The sequence below is a fragment of the Eschrichtius robustus genome, chromosome 11, assembly GCF_028021215.1.
Source record: "Eschrichtius robustus isolate mEscRob2 chromosome 11, mEscRob2.pri, whole genome shotgun sequence".
In the NCBI taxonomy this organism is placed as follows: Eukaryota; Metazoa; Chordata; class Mammalia; order Artiodactyla; family Eschrichtiidae; genus Eschrichtius; species Eschrichtius robustus.
In genome coordinates this window covers 36,437,021-36,464,010 of record NC_090834.1, presented here as the reverse complement: position 1 = coordinate 36,464,010, position 26,990 = coordinate 36,437,021, and the positions used below count along the sequence as shown (strand labels likewise).

The following is a 26,990-nucleotide window of genomic DNA, read 5'->3' as shown; positions in this document are numbered from 1 at the left end:
TACTATAACCGCTACCAGTCCTGTGCCGTTCTGAAAATAGTGGAGACAGTGTTTTTGGTCACGTCTCCTGTTTTTCCTGAATTGAATGGGTGAATAAGATAGAAAAGGTCCTGCTCTTATGAATACTGCATCCTAATGGGAGAAAATAAATAAATAAATAAATGTGAGAAAAATGAACTTAGATAACAATACATGAAGTGCATAGGTAGAACACACCTGATTCACTTAAGGAACAGAAGGAAGATGGAGCAACTACACCTTGGTGAACAGTGATGTGAGTGAAATTTGAAGTAGTCAGAGAGTTAGGTGGGCAGATACAATATTATGTAGAGATATATAGATTATGAGAAGAGTTTGTATTTCATTCCAAATACAATGAAAAGCCATTGGGGCAATTTTAGGAGGAGAGTGACAATGTCTGATTTACATTTTTTTAAAAATATTACTCTGGCAGCTATTCCATGCAGAATGAAAGGGTGAGGGGAGAAAGGTCAAGAGTAGAAGTTAGGAGGTCATTGCAATAATCCATGCAAGAAATGATGATAACTTAGACTAAGGTCATAACAGTGGAGTAGGAGAAAGGTAGACATACTTTAGAGGCAGGTCTGGCAGGATTTTCTTTTTTTTTTAGAATTTAAAAATTTTTATTTTTAAGGGAAATTTCTCATTTTTAACGAAGAAAGCAGGCTTACATTTAAAAAGGGGGAAATGTAAATAAGGATTTAACAATGCATTTCTTTAACTCAGGACATTCAGTCCATAAATATTTCTTGGATGTTTAATGTGTGGGCAAGGCAGTAGACTATTGAAACTTCAAATTTCCTCCCATTTTATAAAGTTATAAAATTTTTTTCTCTCATGAGACTTTTAAACATAGAGGATAATCTAAATCCAAAAGTATTCTAATTAGTAGTTCAGAATAATGACAATGAATGATCAAATGTGGAGGGAAGGAAAATGATGATTCCTACATCATGGTCTTGGTCAAATGGATGAATAGTGGTACGATTTACCAAATAATAATTATAATAATAAAAATTTAAAGGGAAAACCTGGACAAAGAAGAGATTTGAAAATGGGAAATAAAGAAGTCTGTTTTGCCTAAATTAAATTTGAGATGCCTATTGGAAATTTAAGAGGATAAGTCAGATAAACAATAGGATATGTGAGTTTGGAGTCTAATTAAGAGATCAGGGATGAAGACATAAAGGGAGCAATCATAAAGGTGGTATTTAAAGCCATTCTATTACATTAAATCACCTAAGGACAAATTCCCAGAAGGGAGTAGAGGAAAGGAGAGGATAATAGGAAGAATGAAGGGGGAGATAAGCTGTGTCCTGGTGCAATCAGCATGTAGAAATTTAGCTGAAGGAAAGGAATCAGCATGGAGAGTGACAAGGAGAGATCATCTTGATGGAGAGAAAATCAAGTGTGCGAGGTATCAAAGAAACTAAAAGAGCTAATCAAAAAGAAGGAAAAAGTCAACTGTGTTTACACCTGCTAAGAGATCGAGATGAAAGCAGAAAAGTTTCTATTGGGTTTAGCAGTTACTGGTGATCTTCAGGAAATTTTCACAATTAAATAAGTGATCAATATCCCTTGTGTTATCAGTTTAGTTACTTCAGGTTGTAGACATCAAATACCCTTAAGAATATTACTTCTATCTAAATAATGACTAGTGGCAGCAATTTGGAGAGAACCTCAATTCAGAACTCCAGACCAGCAACACATTTGTTTGTTGTGGAATCATTTAAGTCTCTTGTCAGGATATCAAGGTGTCTTGATATACATTAGAATCGTAACTCTCCAGTGTTATTAGAAATGGGTAAGAGTCAGACTCAACCTCTCAATATGTTTTCACACCAGTCAATGATTATAAGAGAATCGAATTAACCACTGCAGACAACTATTTTAGCCTCAGATAAAAGCAGTTAAAAGAAGTCAAGATGAGACTTTTATATGGGAAACTTCCCTTGATACACCAGGAATAATAGTGGAGGTACATGAGAAAAAAGAAATCATTTCTGAAGTCATGTGCACACATTTAATTCCTTCTAGGATATGGCTCCTGTCAAACACATACTCAACTGCCATTTTGATATGGACAAACTTTATCTCTAGAATACATAGTACGGTATTAACTAATGATAACCCCTCAATGAACTCTTCTTAATAAATAATCAAACTTGAACCTATGTCGTTCACTTGACTCTGAAATCTTTGTGTTTTCTCTTCTACTAATCTTGGGAGGCTACCCTCAAGCAAGGGTCATTTAGAGGGAAGATGGACATCATCAAGAGCAATAAAGTCCTTAAAGCTCTTATAACATCACCTGATCCCCCTTCTAAGCTCCCATCACTGTGCTCTCCTCCCCTGTATGCTCTTCAATTGACTCACAGCCTGATTCTAATTGTGACCTGGATTGTCAGTCAGATTTGGATCTCGTTTGTCCCTGATCTGACTTTCTGTGTGTTTCGTCTGAATCTCAGTTATCATTTATTATTCATTCACTTACTTATCCACGTGATATTTATTGAATGCCTGCTAAGTCTTGGTGCAGTGCGTGGCGTAAAACAATAAGTAAAATAGACAGAGTCCCTGCCCTTATGAAGTTCACAGTCTAGCAAGGGAGACTTTATTTCAGTTTTTTTCTTTCATTTTTGTTTTTTGGTTTTTTGGTAAGGCCTTGTAGCTCCTTTTGTTTGATGTCTTTGGTCTTGACATTCTTTTCCCTGATGTAGCCAGACCTATAGGGCAGCTGTAAGGATCTCAGTAGGAGGCTTTCCCTGATACCATCTGTCAATTACCCGCCTACATTTGGCATTTTTGTCCTTTACAAGGAAGCCTCCATTACACTCTAATTTGTTTACCAAATAATGAATCAAGCATTTTGACTTAAACTATGTTCATCTGCAACTAACTTACACTTTCAAATACATTAACCAATTAATTCAAATCAAACTGTTTTTGTTATTAAAATGACTAATTGCTCTATCTAATAGAATGGTCAAAGCAATTGATATGGTAGAAATAGCTATGCATAAAGATAGGGTCAGAATGATGACAGCCCCTAGCCTACCAGAAAATAAAATGACTTTATAGTAAGAGGCTTCAGGAAATTTTAGTAATATCATCCCCTTTAATTTCAAAGTGAGTCCACCCATGGACATTTCTAAATGTCACAATTAGGCTAGATTCGAATTCTGCTATGAAAAGAAAAAAAGTGGTCTTTTCAACAAGTTTGCAAGGCTGCCTTTTATTATACAAGTCTAATACTACCTCACAAAAATAACCATCTGAGGAAATAAGAAAGAATATGAAATCACAAATATAGACACCACTCCATCTAATTGTATTTCACAAATACAATTGAACAATTTTGTTGACATTCTCTTAAAACAACCCATTTGAGAATTTTGTTTACTTACATGGAAGTAGCTTGAGATTTCATGGCTACAGAGACTAAATGTAGACAGCGTTGACATTGAGATATGTGAAATTTCTAGCTTATGACATGCAGTATGATTGAAAATCAGAAGTGAGCTATATTTATTGAATGACTGATTTTTGAATTATCATGACTGCCCCATCTCGAATGCCATCCCTGTCATTGGCCAATGCAAATAAATTATTAGTTTCAGTTTTGAATTTATGAACCCACCAGCATTAAGTGTCTTGTGAATGGTAATTCCTGAATCTTAGAGCAGAGCCTCTAAAGCTTTTCCTAGAATACCGGGATTTTTATGTGCATACAAAATCAGAGCAGATGCCAGTCTAGCAAGAAAAAAGACTAAAGAAAAATAGGGCCAAATTTCATCATCTTTTCTCTGATTTTTCCCAAATTGGGATGAATGACAAAGGAAATTGGGTTATAATGCAACGTTGGATGATTAATATTTGTTATTCCCTCACTTATCAAGAATTTATTATCAGGCACTGTGCTAGGCAGTGGAAATGCAAAAACTATTAAGCTAGTGCCTGCTCTTAAAAAAAATCACAGTTTAATACTGAGAGATGTTTGTGGGAAATTTAAATAAGCAAAAGGCAGACAGGAAGACATTGGAACAATACAATTCTTATGTCCATAATTACCCCGGGATTCCTTAGCATCCTGATCCTCTGAAGAAACACTAGTGGGATAAACCCATGCCAATGCCCTCCATGGGCATAAGTTTCTGTTTGCTTGAGCATATGCTTCTGTTCCTAAATGTCCTCAATTTTCCTAAATAAAACAATAAATCAATCGATAAAATTTTACTGAATAAAATAAAAAGGAAATTTTTAGACATATTTTTAAATATTATATTGTATATTCTGCCTGCGAAACAAAATTCCCCACGATTATCAAGTTAATGGTGTTTGTGTTCATTGTGACCTTTTTGGAAGAGTATTATTAAGTATATTTTTTTAATGGCTGGGTTCATTTCAATAATAAGCGACAATGTATTTTTATAGCAGGGGGAAAAGTACACAGTGTCCTAGTCCTAATTCTTAACTTTTCATGCTTATTATGAAGAAGAACAAAAGACAAAACAACTTGTCCCATTTTACAATTCTCACTAAAAGACACACACACCCTTAGCGACTCCTTTTCCCAGGCTATGTTCAAGACTTGCATGTATTTATTTTTAGAACTTCCAGAGGGTATGTAACTCAGAAGTTCATTTTAGACATGTCACTAAAGCCATTTCCACTTATTGATTGTACTGAAAAGACACTAATTGTGTTTTGCTCTATAAAATAAGTTGTAGTGGGGATTTCTTAAGGGGAAAAGGGATGAGATTGTTGTTTTTATTTTATGAGCTGACTCTAATCATCAAAGCAGGAGACAAAAAAAAAAAAAAATGGTCCTCACTGTTGTTTGACAATGACTCATATTATGCAGATTGCATTTAATTGGTATAGCAGAGGGTGCAAGGGTGAGTGTGTGTGTGTGTGTGTGTGTGTGTAAAATGGAATTTCAGACATAAGTTAAAGGGGGAAAAGAAGCCGAAATGAAACCAGTTACCAAAAGGCTAAAACAAAGGCTGTTTTATTTTCCATATGGTGTGTGGGTAGCAGCTGTTTTACAGATTCTCCTTTGGCTTTTTGTTATGACTATATAAAAATAAGAATATAAAAAACTAAACAGTGAGAAGAAAATACTTCTACCCTCCCTTTTCTGAAATTCTGCGGACTCTGGAAAAATCAAATAGCTTTCATGTCTCTATCATTAGATTTCCTTCTTAGGTTATTTTCAGAGACTAGGAGGCTAACTAAAACTATTTATGATTTTAAAAAATCAGCAGATCAAAAGGAAATTATAGAAGTAACTTGAAGATGTAACAGTTGCTTAACTTGTTCCTTCCCCTGTCCTATTGAAAGGCAACCCTGTAGAATTCTTTTAGAAAGTAATGAATAACTCAGTGTATACTGTGTTTCTGTTTCATTTACTTCTAAATACATTGCTTCATGGAGAAAATTCTCTAACCCAAACCACATTTCATATTTTCTTCTACTAAAACTTTTATAAACCATTTTATTTTCAAGAATATTAAAATATATGCCTGAATATATTGTTTTACCCACATGAAGAACCAAAAGGGTATGGATGATATCTTTCATCATATTCAGAAGTATTTCCTATTTTTTCACTGTTTGACACAAATGGTAATTTACTGTATGACCTCTAAACAGGGTTTTTTTCTTTACTCCTAAACCCAGCCATCCTGAGCTCATCATGCCCATCCACAATCTCACTCTCTGTTACATAATACACATTTGTACACAGGAAGCATCCATGCAAAAAGTAAAATAACAAATGTAGACATCAACCCATTTAATTTTACGAATACTTGGAATATTTTTGTTGACATTCTCTTAGAATGACCCATATGAGAAATACCAAATTGCAACAAAATCTTCCTTTTGAGGGTTGGGTTTTTATCTTAAGCACCTGACAACATACTTGTGGCATAGAGGTCCTAATTCAATGAGTGTTGAAGAGATAGATACAGACATGGTCTTGCTTACTATACTGAGAAATATGGAAATATTATAAGGTGTTTGAACACGCACAAAAAGGAAGCTTTGCAAAAGACATGCTTAGCATTATAAAAATGCCAATTACTAATTGACTATTTGCTAATTACAAAATGGCTGAGACTTTATTTTCAAAGGGCAAGACTTCTTTTAATCTACATATAGAAAAGTGCACAGATCATAAATGTACAGCTCAGTGAATTATCACGAAGTGAACATACCTGTGTAACTACAATCCAGGTCAGGAAACAAAACATTATTAAGAACTAGAGAATCACCTTGTGTCTCTTATAGTCATTATCCTTATTCTTCACCCCACACCCCCACCAAAAACAAAAACAAAAACAAAAACCCAGTATCCTTCCTTCTGATTGGTTTTACTCGTTTTGGGAATATACGGAGCTTTTTATGTCTTGTATTTTTCACTCAACATTATATCGGTAATATTCATGCATATTGTTATGTGTTTTCTCCTAAATTTCATTTGTGAGTATCCCACAATTTATTTATCATTCTTCCATTGATGGACATTAGGTCTGTTTGCAGTTTGGGCCTGTTTTGAATAGAGCTGAGTACAGAGAAAAATGTTGGTAGAATTATCCACTTGCAATATTAAATCTAATCCATGATTATTATATCCCTCTTTTTTTTAAGCCTTCTTTGATCTTTGTCTATACTGACCTTGCAAATCTTTCCTTAGATTTATCCCTATTTAATATATTTTTTTCTAATGTAACTGTAACCTTTGTGGGTTTTTATACATTTTATTTTTTTTTAATTTTTTTTATTTAAAAAAAAAATTTTAACCTTTATTGGAGTACAATTGCTTTACAATGTTGTGTTAGTTTCTGTTGTACAACAAACTGAATCAGCTATATGTATACATATATCCCCATAACCCTCCCTATTGCATCTCCCTCCCCCTCCCTATCCCACCCCTCTAGGTGGACGCAAAGCACTGAGCTGATCTCCCTGTGCTATGCAGCTGCTTCCCACTAGCTGTCTATTTTACATTTGGTAGCGTATATATGCCAATGCTACTCTCTCACTTCGTCCCAGCTTCCCCTTGCCCTCTTGTGTCCTCAAGTCCATTCTTTACGTCTGCGTCTTTATTCCTGTCCTGCCTCTAGGGTCATCAGAACGATTTTTTTTTTTTTTTTTTTTAGATTCCATATATATGTGTTAGCATATGGTATTTGTTTTTCTCTTTCTGACTTACTTCACTCCGTATGACAGTCTCTAGGTCCATCCACCTCACTACAAACAACTCAATTTCATTTCTTTTTATGGCCGAGGAATATTCCATTGTATATATGTGCCACATCGTCTTTATCCATTCATCTGTCAATGGACACTTAGGTTGCTTCCATGTCCTGGCTATTGTAAGTAGAGCTGCAATGAACATTGTGGTGCATGACTCTTTTTGAATTATGTTTTTCTCAGGGTAAATGCCCAGTAGTGGGATTGGTGGGTCATATGGTAGTTCTATTTTTAGTTTTTTAAGGAACCTCCATACTGTTCACCATAGTGGCTGTATCAATTTACATTCCTACCAACAGTGCAAGAGGGTTCCCTTTTCTCCACACCCTCTCCAGCATTTATTGTTTCTAGATTTTTTGATGATGGCCATTCTGACTGGTGTGAGGTTTTGATTTGTATTTCTCTAATAATTAGTGATGTTCAGCAACTTTCCATGTGTTTGTTGGCAATCTGTATATCTTCTTTGGAGAAATGTCTGTTTAGGTCTTCCACCCATTTATAGATTGGGTTGTTTGTTATTTTGATATTGAGCTGCATGAGCTGGTTGTATATTTTGAAGATTAATCTTCTGTCAGTTGCTTCATTTGCAAATATTTTCTCCCATTCTGAAGGTTGTCTTTTTGTCTTGTTTATGGTTTCCTTTGCTGTGCAAAAGCTTTTCAGTTTCATTAGGTCCCATTTGCTTATTTTTGTTTTTATTTCCATTACTCTAGGAGGTAGGTCAAAAATGATCTTGCTGTGATTTATGTCGTAGAATGTTCTACCTATGTTTTCCCCTAAGAGTTTTATAGTATCTAGCCTTACATTTAGGTCTTTAATCCATTTTGAGTTTATTTTTGTGTATGGTGTTTGTTAGGAAGTGTTCTAATTTCTTTCTTTTACATGTAGCTGTCCAGTTTTCCCAGCACCACTTAATGAAGAGGCTGTCTTTTCTCCATTATATATTCTTGCCTCCTTTATCAAAGATAAGGTGACCATACGTGCGTGAGTTTATCTCTGGACTTTCTATCTTGTTCCATTGATCTATGTTTCTGTTTTTGTGCCAGTACCATACTGTCTTGATTACTGTAGCTTTGTAGTATATTCTGAAGTCAGGGAGTCTGATTCCTCCAGCTCCATTTTTCTTTCTCAAGATTGCTCTGGCTATTCAGGGTCTTTTGTGTTTCCACACAAATTGTACAATTTCTTTTTCTAGTTCTGTGAAAAATGCCATTGGTAGTTTGATAGGGATTGCATTGAATCTGCAGATTGCTTCGGGTAGTATAGTCATTTTCACAATATTGATTCTTCCAGTCCAGGTACATGATATATCTCTCCATCTGTTGGTATCATCTTTAATTTCTTTCATCAGTGTCTTATAGTTTTCTGCATACAGGTCTTTTGTCTCCTTAGGTAGGTTTATTCCTAGGTATTTTACTCTTTTTGCTGTAAAGGAAAATGGGAGTGTTTCTTTAATTTCTCTTTCTGATTTTTCATTATTGATGTATAAGAATGCAAGAGATTTCTGTGCATTAATTTTGTATCCTGCTACTTTACCAAATTCATTGATTAGCTCTAGTAGTTTTCTGGTGGCATCTTTAGGATTTTCTATGTATAGTATCATGTCATCTGCAAACAATGACAGTTTTACTTCTTCTTTTCCAATTTGGATCCCTTTTTTTTTTTCTTTCTTTCTCTTCCCTGATTGCTATGGCTAAAACTTCCAAAACTAGGTTGAATAATAGTGATGAGAGTGGGCACCCTTGTCTTGTTCCTGATCTTAGAGGAAATGCTTTCATCTTTTGAGATGATTGATTGAGAATGATGTTAGCTGTGTGTTTGTCATATATGGCTTTTATTATGTTGAGGTAGGTTCCCTCTATACCCACTTTCTGGAGAGTTTTTATCATAAGTGGTTCTTGAATTTTGTCAAAAGCTTTCTTTGCTTCTATTGAGATTATCATGCGGTTTTTACCCTTCAATTTGTTAATATGGTGCATCACATTGATTGATTTGTGTATATTGAAGAATCCTTGCATTTCTGGGATAAACCCCACTTGATCATGGTGTATGATCTTTTTAATGTGCTGTTGGATTCTGTTTGCTAGTATTTTGTTGAGGATTTTTGCAACTATGTTCATCAGTGACATTGGCCTGTAATTTTCTTTTTTTGTGACATCTTTGTCTGGTTTTGGTATCAGGCTGATTGTGGCCTCGTAGAATGAATTTGGGAGTGTTTCTCCCTCTGCTATATTTTGGGAGAGTTTGAGAAGGATAGGTGTTAGCTCTTCTCTAAATGCTTTTTAGAATTCGCCCTTGAAGCCATCTGCCCCTGCACTTTTGTTTGTTGGAAGATTTTTAATCACAGTTTCAATTTCAGTGCTCGTGATTGTGCTGTTCATATTTTCCACTTCTTCCTTCTTCAGTCTTGGAAGGTTGTACTTTTCTAAGAATTTGTCCATTTCTTCCAGGTTGTCCATTTTATTGGCATGTAGTTGCTTGTAGTAGTCTCTCATGATCCTTTGTATTTCTGCAGTGACAGTTGTTACTTCTCCTTTTTCATTTCTAATTCTGTTGATTTGAGTCTTCTCCCTTTTTTTCCTGATGAGTCCTATGCAATGTCTTTTTGGGCTCACCGTTACCCCCAGTTGCCTGCAGGCACAGTGCTTGGTAAATAATACATATTCAAAACAATTTTTTGAATAAGTAATTAAATTAATAGTTTTGAAGATCTCAAAGTATGGTAAAATATTTACATTTCAATATACATTTTGATTATTTTTTAAAACTCTAAACTTTGGCTTCCCTGGTGGCATAGTGGTTAAGAATCCACCTGCCAATGCAGGGGACATAGGTTCGAGCCCTGGTCCAGAAAGATTCCACATGCCACAGAGCAACTAAGCCTGTGCACCACAACTACTGAGCCTGCGCTCTAGAGCCCACAAGCCACAACCACTGAGCCTGCACACCACACTACTGAAGTCCACACACCTAGACCCCATGCTCTACAACAAAGAGAAGCCACCGCAATGAGAAACCCATGCATTGCAACAAAGAATAGCCCCTGTTCACCACAACTAGAGAAAGCCCACACACAGCAACAAATAACCAAAACAGCCAAAATAAATAAATTTTAAAAAAAACTTAAAAAAATAAAAACTCTACCCTTACTAGTCTAGAGAATAAATTACTTTCAATGGTGCAAAAATCGGATTTCTGTTTTGCAACATTAAATAACAGCAGAAAGTAGAGCTGTCTTTATTAAATTCAGGGAGTACACTATTGAATGAGCAGTGATCATTGAGTGCAATTTAAATTATAAAAACGAGAGAATACAGGAGCTAGGAGTTGTGTTTTTAAAATCTAACAGGTAACAAAAATAAGACAGGAGAATATAAAATACTAGGAAGAATTCTTCAATAATTATATATATGACTGAATGAAGACTGGGAAGTAGGGGAAAGTTCATAGCTCATCCAGTAACCACTGACTCCATATAGCAGCAATCATGGATTTTAGATCCTGTAATTTCATGTAAGGGAACCAGACTGTGTATGACATGGATATCTTAGAATCATCACATCAGATAATTGAATATGTTATCTGCTTAGTTAAAATCATCATTATGGAGAATCAACTTTGGAAAAAAAATGGGTTATCTACTAAGAAAAGCTATCTAGATTTAGGTTCAAATCTACAGTCTTAAAGGTATCAGCTGACTCAGAATTCATGCTTCCTGCCTGCCTATTAATATTACATCATTTGGAGGAACAAAGTCAAAAAACAAAACAATATGAAGGATAGCAAAAAAGGAAACAGACTTACAAATTACAAAAATCAGAAATGTTAAACCATCAAGAAACAAAATAGTGCAAGTAGTTGGGTGACAATAAGGGAGCTGTCTAAAACTATTCATAAAACTGAGTTTTTTTTTTTTTTCTTTTTTTTTTTTTTTTAAATGGTAAGTTACTGCATATACATGTGTATACGTGGTATCCAGATGGACAGGATATTTGGGGATGAAAGGACAAGCACTTCACCCAGCTTGGGTGGCTTCCTTAAGTTGGGAACACACAAGCTGAGTTTTTTTTAAATTTTATTTATTTATTTATTTATTTATGGCTGTGTTGGGTCTTCGTTTCTGTGTGAGGGCTTTCTCTAGTTGTGGCAAGTGGGGGCCACTCTTCATCGCGCTGTGCGGGCCTCTCACTATCGCGGCCTCTCTTGTTGCGGAGCACAGGCTCCAGACGCGCAGGCTCAGTAGTTGTGGTTCACGGGCCTAGTTGCTCCGCGGCATGTGGGATCTTCGCAGACCAGGGCTCGAACCCGTGTCCCCTGCATTGGCAGGCGGATTCTCAACCACTGCGCCACCAGGGAAGCCCTGAGGTTTTTATAAACAAGGTTATAGAGATTCAGTGGTTAAGTAACTTGTCCCATTATATGAAGCTTATAGATATCAAAAATAAGATTAAAATTTAGGCCTTCTGACTCCAAAACCATGATGTGCCTAGAGCATGCAACATTATGGTGTATCTCTCAGATTCACACACTTTTGTTGGAAATGAAAATTAGTACAAACTATTTGAAAACCAGTGTGGCATTTTTGTACAAAAAGCATAACAATTTCAATAATTTTAGACCCCATAATCACCTGTCTGGAATTCTATTCTGGGGAATTATCCAATATGTGGAAAACAATGTACATGAACATATTCATGGCAACATTTTAATTAAGATAGCAAAAGTTGGAAGCTACCCAAATGTTCCACAATAGAAAAGTGGTTAAATGATATTTGGTACACAAGGCATATGATAGACTTTTACTATTGATATAAAAAATGAGAAAATATTTACATGTGACTATAATGTTAGAGAAGAAAAGTAGGTACATTATTATATTAACTATATGTAATAAAAATACAGGAAGGGATAAACACACACACACAAAATCCCCAATTGTGTGAGGGCGATAAAATAGCAGGTTATCTATTCTTCCAGTTTCAGATATTTATATCTTTTTAAATGTTTTTAACCTCATTTCAAGTGATTTCATACAGAGTTCAAAGTTTATAGGTTGATAAAATCTATCATCAGGATAGAATTGAATCATGAAGAAATAAATTGAATGAAGAGGAAGTTTCAACTTTCAAAGGTTCAGTGTGACTTATGAATACTATATTACCTCAATTCCAAGTTAAGAATCACTAAATAAGCACAATGTTAAACTCCAAATATTTTTCTGTTTTTCTGTTGTACCCTCTCCTCCATCAAAAAAAAAATGTAGTAAATAAAATTATTATTTCACTGTGAAGGTCATAACTTCTCCAGCTCTTTTTTTCAATATGCTAGAAAGAGAAATAATGTGTGGATTTTTTAGATTTATCACAGGTTTTACCTGGTGCAGCTAGTATTTGTGTTTTCTCACAATCAGTTACTTCAGACCATTTTATCTTTTATTTGGGATGTTTAATTTTGTGGTGATTCATCAGAAAATTAAACATTCAATATTTAACCTAAGTGGCCATCGACAGATGAATGGATAAAGAAGATGTGGCACATATATACAATGGAATATCCCTCAGCCATAAAAAGAAACAAAAATGAGTTATTTGTAGTGAGGTGGATGGACCTAGAGACTGTCATACAGAGTGAAGTAAGTCAGAAAGAGAAAAACACACACCGTATGCTAACACATATATATGGAATCTAAAAAAAAAAAAAAAAATGGTTCTGAAGAACCTAAGGGCAGGACAGGAATAAAGACGCAGACGTAGAGACTGGACTTGAGGACACGGGGAGGGGGAAGGGTAAGCGGGGACGAAGTGAGAGAGTAGCATGAGCATATATACACTACCAAATGTAAAATAGATAGCTAGTGAGAAGCAGCTGCATAGCACAGGGAGATCAGCTTGGTGCTTTGTGACCATCTAGAGGAGTGGGATAGGGAGGGTGGAAGGGAGACGCAAAAGGGAGAGGATACGGGGATATATGTATACGTATAGCTGATCATTTTGTTATATAGCAGAAACTAACACACCATTGTAAAGCAATTATACTCCAATAGAGATGTTAAAAAAATAAATTCAATATTTAGAAGTCCAGAATTTGTATTGAAGTCTGTGTTTGTATCGAAATCTGTAATTTGCTGAATTTAATCACACTCAACTCCCTCAAATATATATATTTAGCTAACTTAAAATAATCTAGCCAATTAAAGAAAATTGAAGCAGAGACCTAGAAATCAGATATATCACTGGGAAGGAGAAAGATACACATGTGTTCATCCAACAACATTTCATCAAATTTTGTAGTTTGAAAATAACTTAGATTTCTTCAGTTAAAAGTATGCTCGAGACCAAGCAAGACAAGTTAGTTCTTGGAATTGGGACTAATGGGGCAAACATAGTACAGAAGGCTGTGTTAGAGCATTTCAGCTTAATCAAACAAATTTCTGAAGTTCAGTCACTCAGCTGTATGTCAGTTCAAATCTATGAAGAGACAAGGATGAGAAATAGGAATTTGTTTATGATTATCTTATTAACCATATATATATATATATTCATATTCAATATCTGTGTAGGTGTGTCAGGCAGTGTTTAATTGCAGAGAACTAAATTACTCTAATTTAAGTAAGAAGTGTTTTATTATAATTATTAAATGGTTTACAAAATTATTGAGTTAAATTACCAGACTCCAGGGTGATCTTTCAAGAGTAACTGTTAAAGCTAATCAATAAGACTAAGCCACCGGGAAGACACTGATGTCTTCTAAAAACAGGAAGTCTCCAGCCCTAGTCCCACACTCCACTGCCATGGTTTGGAAGCCACCATGAACAAGATGGCACCACATTCAGGAAGCCTCTGTGATCTGGAAGCCTCTGCTATTACTACCTGTTCCAGGATTCCTCCATGTTTGCTATAATTTACACCAATAAGATGGATGTCTTTTGCCTGGCTCCTTGACTCCCATAAAGCTAATGGTTAGACAATAAGCCATTCATTTTTGCTGCCACAGTCAGGGGGTGGAGGGAAAAGGAAAAATAATGTCTCCATTACTAAACTCGTAGGCAAAAGGAATAGAATTTGTAGAAATTCACTCTCCATCTCATTTTTACTTTCAAATACCAGGCATGGCATCTGACTGGTTAAGCCTAAAACAAGTTCAGAGCCCTAACTGCAAGGGAGTCTTGGAAGTATGATTTTTATCTTTGCATCTCTTCAGTCCAGGAAGACACTAGAATGAGGATGAAATGGATACTGAAAACTAAAGTACCATATCCCTTTGGTTACTCAACATCCATACACATCCTTCTCCCCATTCAACAACTCCCCAAAAGCAACAACTGGCAATGACAAAGCTCCATTGTGCAAATATCTCTTAAACAAATGAAAATGTACCCACCATCTCCCTAAAAGGCAGAGCCAAGGAAATTTCCATTAGTCAATCTGTCCATCTCCTGTTATGAACTACATTAGAAATTTACCTACCCACAACATTCTATCACAAGAAAGGAAGGGGCCCACGTTATTTAATATTTAGATATAAAACAGTATAAGGAAGAAAATATGGCTCTTACAGTCTTCATTTCATGAGGCTGCAGTTATAATTTGTAACTTTCTTCCTCCTCTACCCATTTCTTACTCCCTTTGTCTTTAGCCATCATCTAGGCTGGTAGACGCATTTTAATATGGTACAGTGACTCAAATGTTTTTTTCCTGAGAGGTAGGAGCCTACAGTGACTTTCTATGGCCCCAAGGAACTGGTAGTCCTAGGCATGCTCCAGAATATCTCAAGTTCCAAACAAACTCCTTACTGCCCAAATTTTGTAGCATCAACCTTAGCTAAACCAGAATCTGGAAAATGTGATGTTTGGTTTTCCAGCCTGCAGAGTAGAAAAAGCACTTGAAGGCGGATGAAATGTTTGCAGCAGTCCACTTCTTTCACCACAGTAATTAACTGGAGAAAGAAGAATTACTCTTCCATTATTTTTACCACAGTAAATAAGTAGGGGGGAGAAAAACTACTCTCTTGTGCCTTTATGCATTGTTAAATTCCAGTGTCCGAATAAGGTTAAGCTTTAGGTACACAGAGATAATTATTGAATCTCTTAAAGGGATCAAGTTCTGTATGAGACCAGGCACTAAGAGCTCATAAACAGGAAAGATCATGTCAATGCACAAATTGTGCTTTCACAAAGAGCTGTTCCCTTCTGCCGCCCTCCCATATCCTAGCAAAGCCATTTCTCTGCATTTAAACCATTCCAAATTATCATGAGTGTTCTGTCGCCTCTCCTCTGTTAAATCCATCCAGCTGTGTGATTCACCTTTGTGTGGGGCCCAAGAGGAAATATTTCTCATGCCTCTTTCTCAAATAATTCATTAAAAGCCCCATGGATTTGAATGGGAAATGGTTCTGATGACCTATGAGAAAAGAACTTCTTCAATTTCTTTGAATGATTCTTCATACTACCAGGCTACAAGGCAGCACCTTTTGTTGCTTTGCTGAGTACTGCTAAGTTGCTGCGGTTTACACAGATGCAAATCAGGCAGTGGCCAAGATAGTGATTTTAGCCTCATTAGTAGAACCTGTTAATTGGATGATACAGGAGTGATTTACCACAGGGATGGGTTTGAGAAACATCCAAAGGAAAAAAAAAACAACAATCATAAGCACAGGGGAAACTTTAAAATTAATCTTTCATGTTGACAGATTGGCTATCGGAAAGACATGGAACAAGAAGATGCAGCAGAAACCATCAAAACTAGGGGGAATGAGTCATCTGTCATCCTGACAGGATTAGAAGGAAATACATTATATCACTTCACAGTGAGAGCTTATAATGGAGCTGGATATGGGCCACCTAGCAGTGAAGTGAGTGCAACCACCAAGAAATCCCGTAAGTGACCTGGGCTTTTTGTTTGCTTCAGACAAAAGGGAAACATCTTTTAACATTTCTGAAATCCATGTGAGGTACATAAAAAGCAGAGTTGAAGAGGAGTTTTGATTTATAGTCTTGCTTCAATGCTTAGATCTGAATTCCAAAACTAGCTCAGAAAATTTTGTATTCATAGTAGATAAGGGTTATCTTCCTGTGAAACAAGGCTAAGCGATTTTGACACAGAAGGGAGATAAAAGGATTCAGGTTCAAAAGCTCAGCAGAGTAGCTATTAAAATGACACTCCTGTAGCAAAACCCTCCTTATCTGACTCTAGCTGGAAAGAAGCCTATGGTGCCAGTCAACTAGAAAAGACTGATATACTCACAAGAAAAGACTGAAATACTCACAAGGATTTAAGTGAATAAATGTATTTAAGACTCCTCGTCCACTCACTTTCGCTTTTTATTTTGTAGCCCCCAGTCAAGCACCTAACAACCTCAGGTGGGAGCAGCAAGGCTCTCAGCTTTCTTTGGACTGGGAACCGGTCAGACCATTAGCCAACGAGTCTGAAGTCATGGGCTACAAGGTCAGTGTTTTTTCACTCTCTTGGATAGACTCTCATCTAAAAAATTGTTAATGTGAGGATGTGCAATTTAAAAGGTGTATAAAGACCTATTAACATACCTATTTTTTTCTCAATCATTTTTCTACCTGTATCTTAGAAAGAGCCTTCCTGCAGTGGGGAATCCAAGGCAATCAAAATCAGTTTCAGCTACACAAGGCACAAGAAGGGAATGGGTAGGAAAGACAACAACAATTTGAATACAGGGTAAAAATGGCTCCATGAAGCAGTGTCAGGACAAGCAGAACTTAGAGAGTCTTGGCATTCTCTTCTCAAAGACAAACTGTCCTGGCAGATGGAAAAGACTGGACCACATAGTTTGAGTAGAAAGACTTTCCATTAGCAAAGAAACACAAGAAGAAAAAATGCTAGCGTCAGCACAGGGGATAGGAAAGAGACCATGGAGAGAGACAGCAAGCTCCAAAATAGATACAACATTTCACATATGGTCATCCTGCCATGTGCCAGCAAGAGATCTGCAAATATAAAAATGTTTAGGTAGTTTGTTTTTGAAAAACAGCTTTGTCTCTGATTTTAAAATATATGTGGTCAATATATTGAATTGGCTGAATTTCAAATTCTTTTTCCATAACATCAGATTCTATTTATTGTCTTAAACTCATACTGATTCATTAGTGGAATATTATTTATAGCAGATTCTTTTTAAATTTCAATGATAATATTTGACTGAAAAACATCATTTAGGTGGTTGTTCAACTATCAGAGATGGTAACACAGCACTTTGTGTATAAAGTGCTAAAATTCTGAAGCTAAAAACTGAAAAAGTTATAAATGGAATATATTTTTAAGTTAGATAATTCCCATTAAGAATATCTTAAGGCACAAACTGTAGCACTTCTTACAGACTATGATTGGTATGGATCATAGACACCCTCACAATGAAACACTCACACTCAAATCTGTCCTAATCCTCATGGGTACTGAATTTGATCTTTGCGGGGAAGGCAGATGTGCCATCTTCTGTATCCTTCTCTTAGTCCTCTTCTTTCCACATCCTTCCCCTCATCCTCACAACTTGTATTCTAAGGCAAAGATATCCTTCAATGATTAAGGGTAGCAGTCTGGCCAGAAATGGTGATGGACCATTCGAGAAACAATCTAATATCATTAGAACTCTGGCAAACAATCTCCCAAACTGGAGAGGCAAATAGACGCAAGAAAGAGCTAGATAAGAGCATATGACTGCCTAGAAGAGCCATTTGGCTTCAGGCACATTTCAGGTGAGAAAAGAAATACCATGCAACCTGGAGAATACATGAGCCTGGGCATAGGGCTCCCAGGTGGGATGACCCTCCTTGTTGCTCGCATTTGCCCCTTCTACATCTGCCATTGCTCACCTCTTTACATGTGACTGTCTCCCCAACCTGTTTATATATGATTGAAAGCAAGGCCTCTGTCTTACTCATCTCTTTATCCCTAACATTTCTAGAGTGGATAAATAAATTAATTTTTGACCCAACTTGAGGTATTTTATGCAGTTACTCACAAGTGTGTATTATCAGCTGTGTGTTTTTCCTATCATGGCCTTCCCATGTGTTGTGGTGGAATGGGAAAAGAGCACTGGCTTCTGAATCAGACAGACTTGAGTTCAAATCCCAGTTGTGTAACTTTGAGCTAGTTGCTTAACTTGAGTTTCATTTTAACTTCAAAAAAATGCAAAAATAATGGTAACATATTATACAGATTATTTTAAGGATTAAGTAAGATAATTTGTGTAAAATGCTTAGCGTATAGGAAGTGCTCATTGGAAAATAGCTACTGTCTTTCTTATTGTTATTGGAAGAATTCCACCTAGTAAGGTGGAATTTTTAAATATTTTAACAGAAGAAACTGATCTTTAAAAGTTGCCTGCCAGTTCTGTCTCAATGAAGACAGCACAAGTCACCTGGAATACATTGTTGTGGAGGGGGTAATCACTAACATGGTCCATCTTAGTTGTATAAATAATGACAAGTAGGTTCATGTTGACAGAGGATTTTTTTCTTTTATTTCCTTGAAATAGTCTCACCTTCTTATGTCCCTGAGAAGGAAAATCTAGTTCCTAAGAAAGGACTCTGCTGATAACAAATGGAGTGAGACCTCAAAGCCTGTTCTTTTGCAACTAAACCTTATTAGAACTTCTGATGTATGGGCTAATCCCCAGTTAGAGACCTACTGGCAGGAATGACACAAAGGGCCCTATGAGGGAAAGGGGACTTCAGATTGATGATTGAGGCTTAACATAGAGCCTGGATTCTCCTGGGGAGGTCTGGTTTTCACAGGGCAGGTGACTAAGCACGAAAGCTCCTATTGACACAGGCATTATGGAACAGGAATATGATTAGAAACAGTAGCTGTGAATATTTACTAAAGAGATGGAACCCAGAGAACACAAGCTTGGAGCCCCCTTTTCTGAGCATGAGTTGAAGGAGAACTACTGCAATGTTAGGCAAGGATCTGCATGCAGTGAAAGAGCTGTACCATCTGGAGGGAGGTTCACACAAATATGGAGTGGCTAGTATGGTACTCAAAGGGAGAAGACTTTGATTCCTACTACATCCCAAAACTACTGCCAGACCGAGAGTGGCACCACTGTATTAGTAAGCCCCATCTTCTTAAACATAATTGTGTGTGGCTGTCACAAAAAAAATTAACAAAATTAGGGACATGTCAACACACTAATCTTTTCTCTTTCCATGAGGTAATTTGAGGTAAGCTTGATGTATTAAAACTAAGTTTGCCTCTTGAGATTCTTGGAAAATTTGCAGTAGAGGATTTCCTGCTAATAAGGACAAGAGAGAGCTTCCACAATTAATTGCAATATCAAAAGGAAAGTAAATTTATTTTTACTTTTTGTCTTGGCCAAGTTACTTTGCTTGTAACAGCAAAAGAGATCACTAGAAATATACACGGTATGTAAATTTGAAGCTGGAAACTAGGAGTTAATGCCTGAGGTTTAAAGTGCAAGGATTGTATATTCCATGTTTTATATCAAGGCCAGTTTAAGATGGATGAATTAAGAAAAAATCCTCATCTAGAAATTTTCCAGATTGTGAAAATGATTGAAATGTGATAAATATGGAGAAAAATAGATTTGTTCCATAGACTTGATCCATAAATAATCCATTAAACTCTTCTTTTTTATAGTTAAGATATTATATACTGGATGCAATTTATTCTCAAAAAAATAAACCACAAAACAAAACATAAGATAATAAGATAAAACAGCAGAGCTTGGAATTAGACCAATCCATTTTCTAAGGAAGCACGCATCTTAACTCCTTTACTTGATTCCACAGATTAGGTGTCAGCAACATACATAAGGACAAGATATTACCAGAGAAAGGATACAATAACAAGGGAAATTTGGTTCAAAGGTGTTAAGAGAAAAAAAAGTCTCCCCACCACAAAATCTTATCAGGGACTTCAAAAGTGACCAAGATTATAGTGAAAGAACGATGGAATTGAACCATATATGACAGTGTCACTGGAAACACATTAAAATTGAATCTATTCTGATAAATAGAATTAGCTAGTACTGAAATTTCTCACTGCTCTTTGAGACTGTCCAAGAGAACTTGGACTTCTTGGGATTTTGTTTAAGAAGTCCAGATTTAATAGCAATACTTTTAAGATATCACAGGTTCTATTAACAAGCAAGAGGAATAGAAGCATGAAGAACAAGAAAAATGCTGGAAAATAATTGTCGTTTGTAGACATGGCTACAAATTATTTCCACTCAAACAAAATAGCTTCCCACCTAAAAATATGAGTCAGATTTGGGAGTTTATTTAGCATATTCATCACTTCTTCAGGTCATTTTAATATTTGACTTTTTTTTTACATTTCCCAATTCAGATTAGCTGCATATTTTCTTTATATATATATATATATGATCAGGAAAATGGAACAAAAACTTCAAAGAAATTTCCTAATTAAACTTATTTTTTCCAAATAAGTATTTTTAAATGAAGAAAACTTTGTTTTTATGACTCCACTAGCTTGGATCTGAATCTAGAATCCTTACTAATTTTAGCACATGTTATGTCTGTTACTACCACTTCCAAAGAAATGCTAATAACAAAACTGTGGACTAAAGTATATTTAGCCATAATGCTCCTTAATGATCTTGAGAATGGAAAATTTTTTTCTTCATACTGTGAAAGAAATTACCAAGATTATAAAGTAAAACAGCCATCTTATCCCCACCTTATTCTCCTTATACAGACTTAAACTTAAGTGAAAGAGAACATAAATGCTAAATACCCAGGGGCTATGCTTTCCCTTGTGCAAATATACCCTTCCCCACCAAGACAGACTTCTGTCCATTCAGAAGACAAAAGCACTTAGAGGGAATTCAGGATAAGGGCTTCAGGCTACATATCAAGAAAACAGGGTCTCATTTTTCTGTCTATCAAGAAATATCCTTTCCCAGATATACGACCTCTTCACCATACATCTTCTCCCTCACCTCTACTTTCTGGTATTTATAGAGCTAGGGAGAGCATTGGGAAAATCAGGCTCAAAGCTTACTAGTTATTATATGATCCATCAATATAGACAGAAATTTTTGTTTGTTTATTCCATTTAGATATCAGTTAGGGCCTGCCAGACTCCTGAGATATAGGTACACTTGAACTGAAATTGTATTCCACAGCCTGTGGAACTTTGAAGCCCATCCCTATATTTCTCCAGCTTCTCAGGGAGCCTAAGGTCTATGGCCATTCTGGTCTCCTTGATTTCTTGTATCTTACAGCTGTTCCTTTATCTTATATTTACTCCAAATATGGGACTCAACCTGTGATCCCTACAAGTTAAAAATACTCATATATAATGGTTTATACCATCATTTCTATATTTGATTATGCTTATATTTTTTCATCATAAAATATTTTTTAAAGATTAAAACAGAAATGGCTTGTATAATGTCAAGTATATACATATACAAAGAAGACTTTATGGAAATGTCAGTAGGAGATAGAGTGAAAGGCACACCATACAAACAAACATCTGAAAATTGCCATAGGAAGTCCTGTTCTTAAAAGTCCTTGTAGTCACCCTACAGCTTGTGGCTTCTCACTGGTACTTGAGCCTCCCACCTTATTTTCACCTAGATTCTACTATCTTGCTGATTCCTCCTCACCCACCAATTGCCACTGGGGTTTTGGATTCCTCACTCACTTTTGTGAAGAACAATTGCACCCAAGATGCTCAGCAAGTGAATAGCCCTTCCATTTAATAGGATCCATCCTTCCAATGGCACTTGTGGGTGAAACTAGCAAAAATTTATTCTGCTATATTTTTAGGCACACTCACACCATTATTGTTACTATCAGACATATAAACTAGCCATTTCTAGATCATGCCTTTGAGAATAACAGGACTGTACTAATTTTTTGTTTAGGATCATCTCTTCAGCTAAGTTTTTTAAGTAGAATTTGAGAATAGTCTTGACAATAGACAATTTTCTTTATGCCTAGAGATAGCCATCATTGTAACTTCCAATCTATAAATGTCCAAGTTCTCAAAGTACTCCCTGGTCTTCTTACTGTCAATAACTATTTCTGACATGTCTTGATAACTCCTTAACCTTCTCATATTTCTCATTCGTAGTCATGTTTTCTAAATCAATACTTTAAAATGAGCAAAGATTCTCTGAATCACGCAAGACTAACCATTAATTTAATGTATCTTTTCAGTTAGTATACCTACTTATTGACTCATAGCACTACGTCTCCCTGGATGTATTGTTAAAAGCCACATTTAATCTCAAACTTCTTTTGCTACCATTAACTGATATTTTCCTGCCTTTACCTTTTGTTCCTAAATCTCAACTGATCCACAAATTTTTCTTCAACTCTGGATTTTACAGCCACATTAGATATGCATTATTGGCTGCATTTTTCTTTGTCATAAGAATTGTAATTTATTGAACCATAATAACAACGTCCTCTAAAATAGTCGCTCCCCTGCCAATCCTCACCAATTTACATACTTTTTCGTTGCCATAAATTTGCTTTCTAATTACCTCATGTGGATGAACAGAATTCTAATTCAGTATGTTGCTACAGTCAAAATGAGAAGCATAAATTCTGATACAATTTTTATTTTTTAAAGCCAGAAGAACGTGCTATAGGTATCCTCCTAGAAATGTTTCTGATTCCCAAATCTGTACCACTCTGTACATGGCTATAGCATCAAATATGTTTCCTACTGCAGCACATAGCACACTCGATTGCACTGTTTACCTGTCTCCACTGTTAGACTGTAAGTGCCATGAGGAGGCCATATAGTCTTATTCTCTGATGAATCTCCAGTATATAGCACTGTGCCTAACTCACATGAGATACCCAGTAAAATATTTGATGTTGCTCTTGCCACTTCCCAACTATGTTAAACCTACGGCATCCTTCCCTATAAGAATTTCAGTAGATAGAATTATTGCACGTGTTTTATGCTTTTACAGAGAATTTACTTCTCTCCCAAGACTCCGAAGTAAATTTAAATCCATGAAAGATAGAGAAAGTAAATGGAGGCAGCATACTTTACCAGAATGCAGAAAGGAGGATCGAGTACAGGCATGCTTCAATATATGAAAATATTACTTTTCTAAAGTATTTTTTTCTTGTATGTAGGTTAGTTCAAGTTCAAAACACATTTTTAATAAACAAAAAGTATTATAAATTTTTGTCTAGTCTCCCAAGGAAGTTCATCTTTTATGATGCAAATGAAATACTGACCATTGACAATGAACAATAATAGCAACAGAAAAAGTCGCTTTCTCTTATTAAGCTTACCAGGTCCTGTGCTAGGCATTTTACATGCATTTTCCTAACAAAACCATGAAATAGGTGTTATTATCTCTACTATACAGTACAGGCACTTCAGATTTAGAAAGGTTAGTAACTTGCTCAAATTTGCTCAGACAGGAATGTGTAGGAGATTGTTTTTTGTTTTGTCTTGTAGGAGATTGTTTTGAATCCAGATCTATGAGACTGCAAAGCCATTATTCTCTCCATTATGCAAAGCAATCATAATACTAACAATTATGATAAAAGCACAAAAACAATGAAAATGCATTTAAAATCTTAACTGCTGCTACTTGACCATTATACACACACACACACACACACACAAAAACAGTTTATTGGGGGCAAATGAGTAGAAACAGTATAATACAGTGAAACTCCTCTGAACTGATCATCTGAATACTAATCTTCCAATGCAATTTCTTCTACAACTAGCCGTATGATCTTGTATAAATCGTATAATCTCTATGACATTAGTTTTCTGAACTGTAAACACAGGATAATTCTGTGTCCTAATCTGTAGTTATAAAACTCTGCCATTAATACATGTTCAATTCTAGTACCATGAACAGACATCAAAAAACACTTAACTTGGCTACCCAATGTATCCAAATGCCAATTCACCAAAAGGCAAACACAAAAGTAAAAATAAAAATACTCAATATAATTTTAAGCTTTCAGCTATCTTCTATGTTGTTAAGGGTTTATTATTGATATATTTAACAAATTTTCTGATTACTCCTTTCAAATGATTTGAAGATGACAGCTTTGAGTACTCCCTCAGAATACTATTCATTTCAAGAACCAGGAATAACAGACTTTCAATGATCTGCCCCCTCACTACTTACTTCTCTAGCCTCAATTTCTCACTATTCTCAAATGTCTTCTAATGCTATTGCTTTCTTATTGCTTAGATGTATTTTTAATCTTCTCTTATCTCTTTGTAGACTTTTTTTCCTGCCTTTTCCAACTGGTGAACTCTACTTATCTTTAAATACTTAGCTCGGCATCACCTTCTCCTAAAAACCTTCCCTAAACCACCAGACGGAATTAAACCCTCTCTTTTGTATTCCCATAGTCCCTTATGTATACGTCCATTGCTGCATATAACACATACATTGCATTTGCTTACATCTCTGTCTAAGCTGTAAGCTCCTTGTACCTAGCTCAGAATGTGACATACAGAAGGCAGTCAATAAACATTTGAAATCCTTGATTGAATATCAAATGTTTAAACATCTGATATCATTCCCAGGTATTTTATAAGCAAGAGGGTCACAGCAACAGTCAAATTATTGAAACACAGAAACCTCAAGCAGTAGTCCCACTCCCTGATGCTGGAGTCTATATTATTGAAGTTCGAGCATACAGTGAAGGAGGGGATGGAACCGCTAGCTCCCAAATCAGGGTCTCATCATATTCAGGTAAGTTTCAACACAACAGGCTTAATTTGATAACCACTAACAATATTAAGATGGTGTAAAACTCATCAAAATTAACACGATAGATTGCACGGTCCAGAGACTTTGAAGTTTCTCTCATTTTACTCTGATTGCCATATGATCCTCCAATTAATACAAACCATGGCAGCCCACTCACAATTGTAGAATTTCTACAAATCTAGAAAAGAGTTAACATTTTCATTAAAATATCTTTATTTGTGAAATTCCCCTATCCTGATCTCAAGTAGTGTCTTGCTGGTCATTTGTGCTTTTCAATATTGCTTTTAACCAGTATTGCACTAATTTAATATATTATACCCATTTCTCTATTGTCATGATTACCTTTATCATTAGATAATGGAAAGTGAGGGACAGGAAAGTTTAAAGAGAATGTTTTTTTAATTAAAATTTGATTGTGTTTATGGATTTCAAAATAAATTATAAATTTCATTGAATATCTTTGTTTTGGGTTTTTTTCTTTTTCCAGCTTTATTGAAATATAATTGAGATATAGCATTGTATAAGTTTAAGGTGTACAACAGTTGATTTGATACACTTGTATATTGCAAATATGTACACAAATTTATTGCAAAAATATAACTAATACCTCCATCACATCATATAACTGCTATTTCTTTTTTGTAGTGAGAACATTTAAAATCTACATTCTTAAGAACTTTCAAGTATATATTAGTTTTATTAATTGCAATCACTATGCTATATATTAGATCTCTAGAACTTATTTGAGCATCATTGTTATTATTAGCAATATTAATAATTTCTAGCTTTGACTGAGCCCTTGCTATATGTCAGGCACGGTCATAAGTGCTTTACATACATCATCTTATTTAATCCTCTTAACAATCTATGAGGTAGGTTGCATTATTCTTGTTTTACAGAGAAAATTTAAGTAACTTGCCTAAGATCACACTATTACTAAGTGGAAGAACCAGGATTAAACCCCACTGCCATCATTATTACACCAGCAAGAAAAAACTGATTAAAGGAAGGGAGATTTTTACAAATTCAGAAGAAAGTAGTCATTTCATTGAGGTAGTCAAAAAAGAAAGGAAAAGATTTCATTAAATATACAAATGTCTCACTGAGAAAATATTAGGCAATTTTTATTAAGGCCTTGTATAAAAATGTTTAATGTACGTTTAATTAATAGGTAATTATGAATATTATTTATTGAACAATCATTCTCAAGCAGAAGTATCAACCTAAAGGGAAGTATCCAATGATATTCTGTAGAACTCTGAATGTGGCTTTATTATATTCAATGTATTGCTCAACTTAGGTTAAGACCAGAGGCATTTCTTATGAATTTTTTTTTGATGCCACAAAGTGAGATAGAAGGAAAACATAGTGGAGAAAATAATAAGATAGACTGAAACTTTGAGGAAAAGCTGTTGCCATAATACTTGGTAAGTAAATTCTTGCATAAAAATATAAGATGAGATAAAGGACATTATTGGGACAATTGATAAATTTGAATAATGTCTGTAAATTAGATAATATTATATCAACATTAATTTCCTGTTTTTAAAAATTGTACTGTGGTATACAAGAAAATGTCTTATTTTTAGGATCTGCACATTAAAGTATTTAGGGGTAAAAGTACATCATGTCTTCAACTTACTTTCAAATGGTTCAGGAAATAAATGTATGTATTTACAGAGAGAATAATAGAGCAAGAAGATAAAACATAAACATTTAAGGAATCTGGATGAATTCTTTATTTTATTCTCACTACTTTTTTGTGCATCTAAAATTATTTCAAAATGAGCATTTAAAAATAAAAATCACACGATACAGAAAATCTGACTTTTTCAGAAATTCAGGTGAAAAGACCTGAAAACTTAAATACATTGTGGTCACACAAAAATTTAATACACTTTATGATTTATTTATAAAATTATAGTTTCAAGAGCAAGAAAGGTAATAATGTCTCTACACTGATTCATTCACAATTGAAA

At 35.3% G+C, this 26,990-nt stretch overlaps 1 protein-coding gene across 1 annotated transcript in view; it reads left to right on the top strand.

Annotated features, from left to right (window-relative positions):
* Positions 1–26,990, top strand: part of CNTN5 (contactin 5) — a 1,372,019-nt gene that overhangs the window by 1,342,712 nt on the left and 2,317 nt on the right. Inside the window, exons 22-24 of the mRNA XM_068554615.1 lie at positions 15,970–16,156; positions 16,612–16,724; positions 24,825–24,993. Of these exons, the coding sequence (XP_068410716.1) occupies positions 15,970–16,156; positions 16,612–16,724; positions 24,825–24,993 (469 nt within the window). The remainder of the gene's footprint in view (positions 1–15,969; positions 16,157–16,611; positions 16,725–24,824; positions 24,994–26,990) is intronic.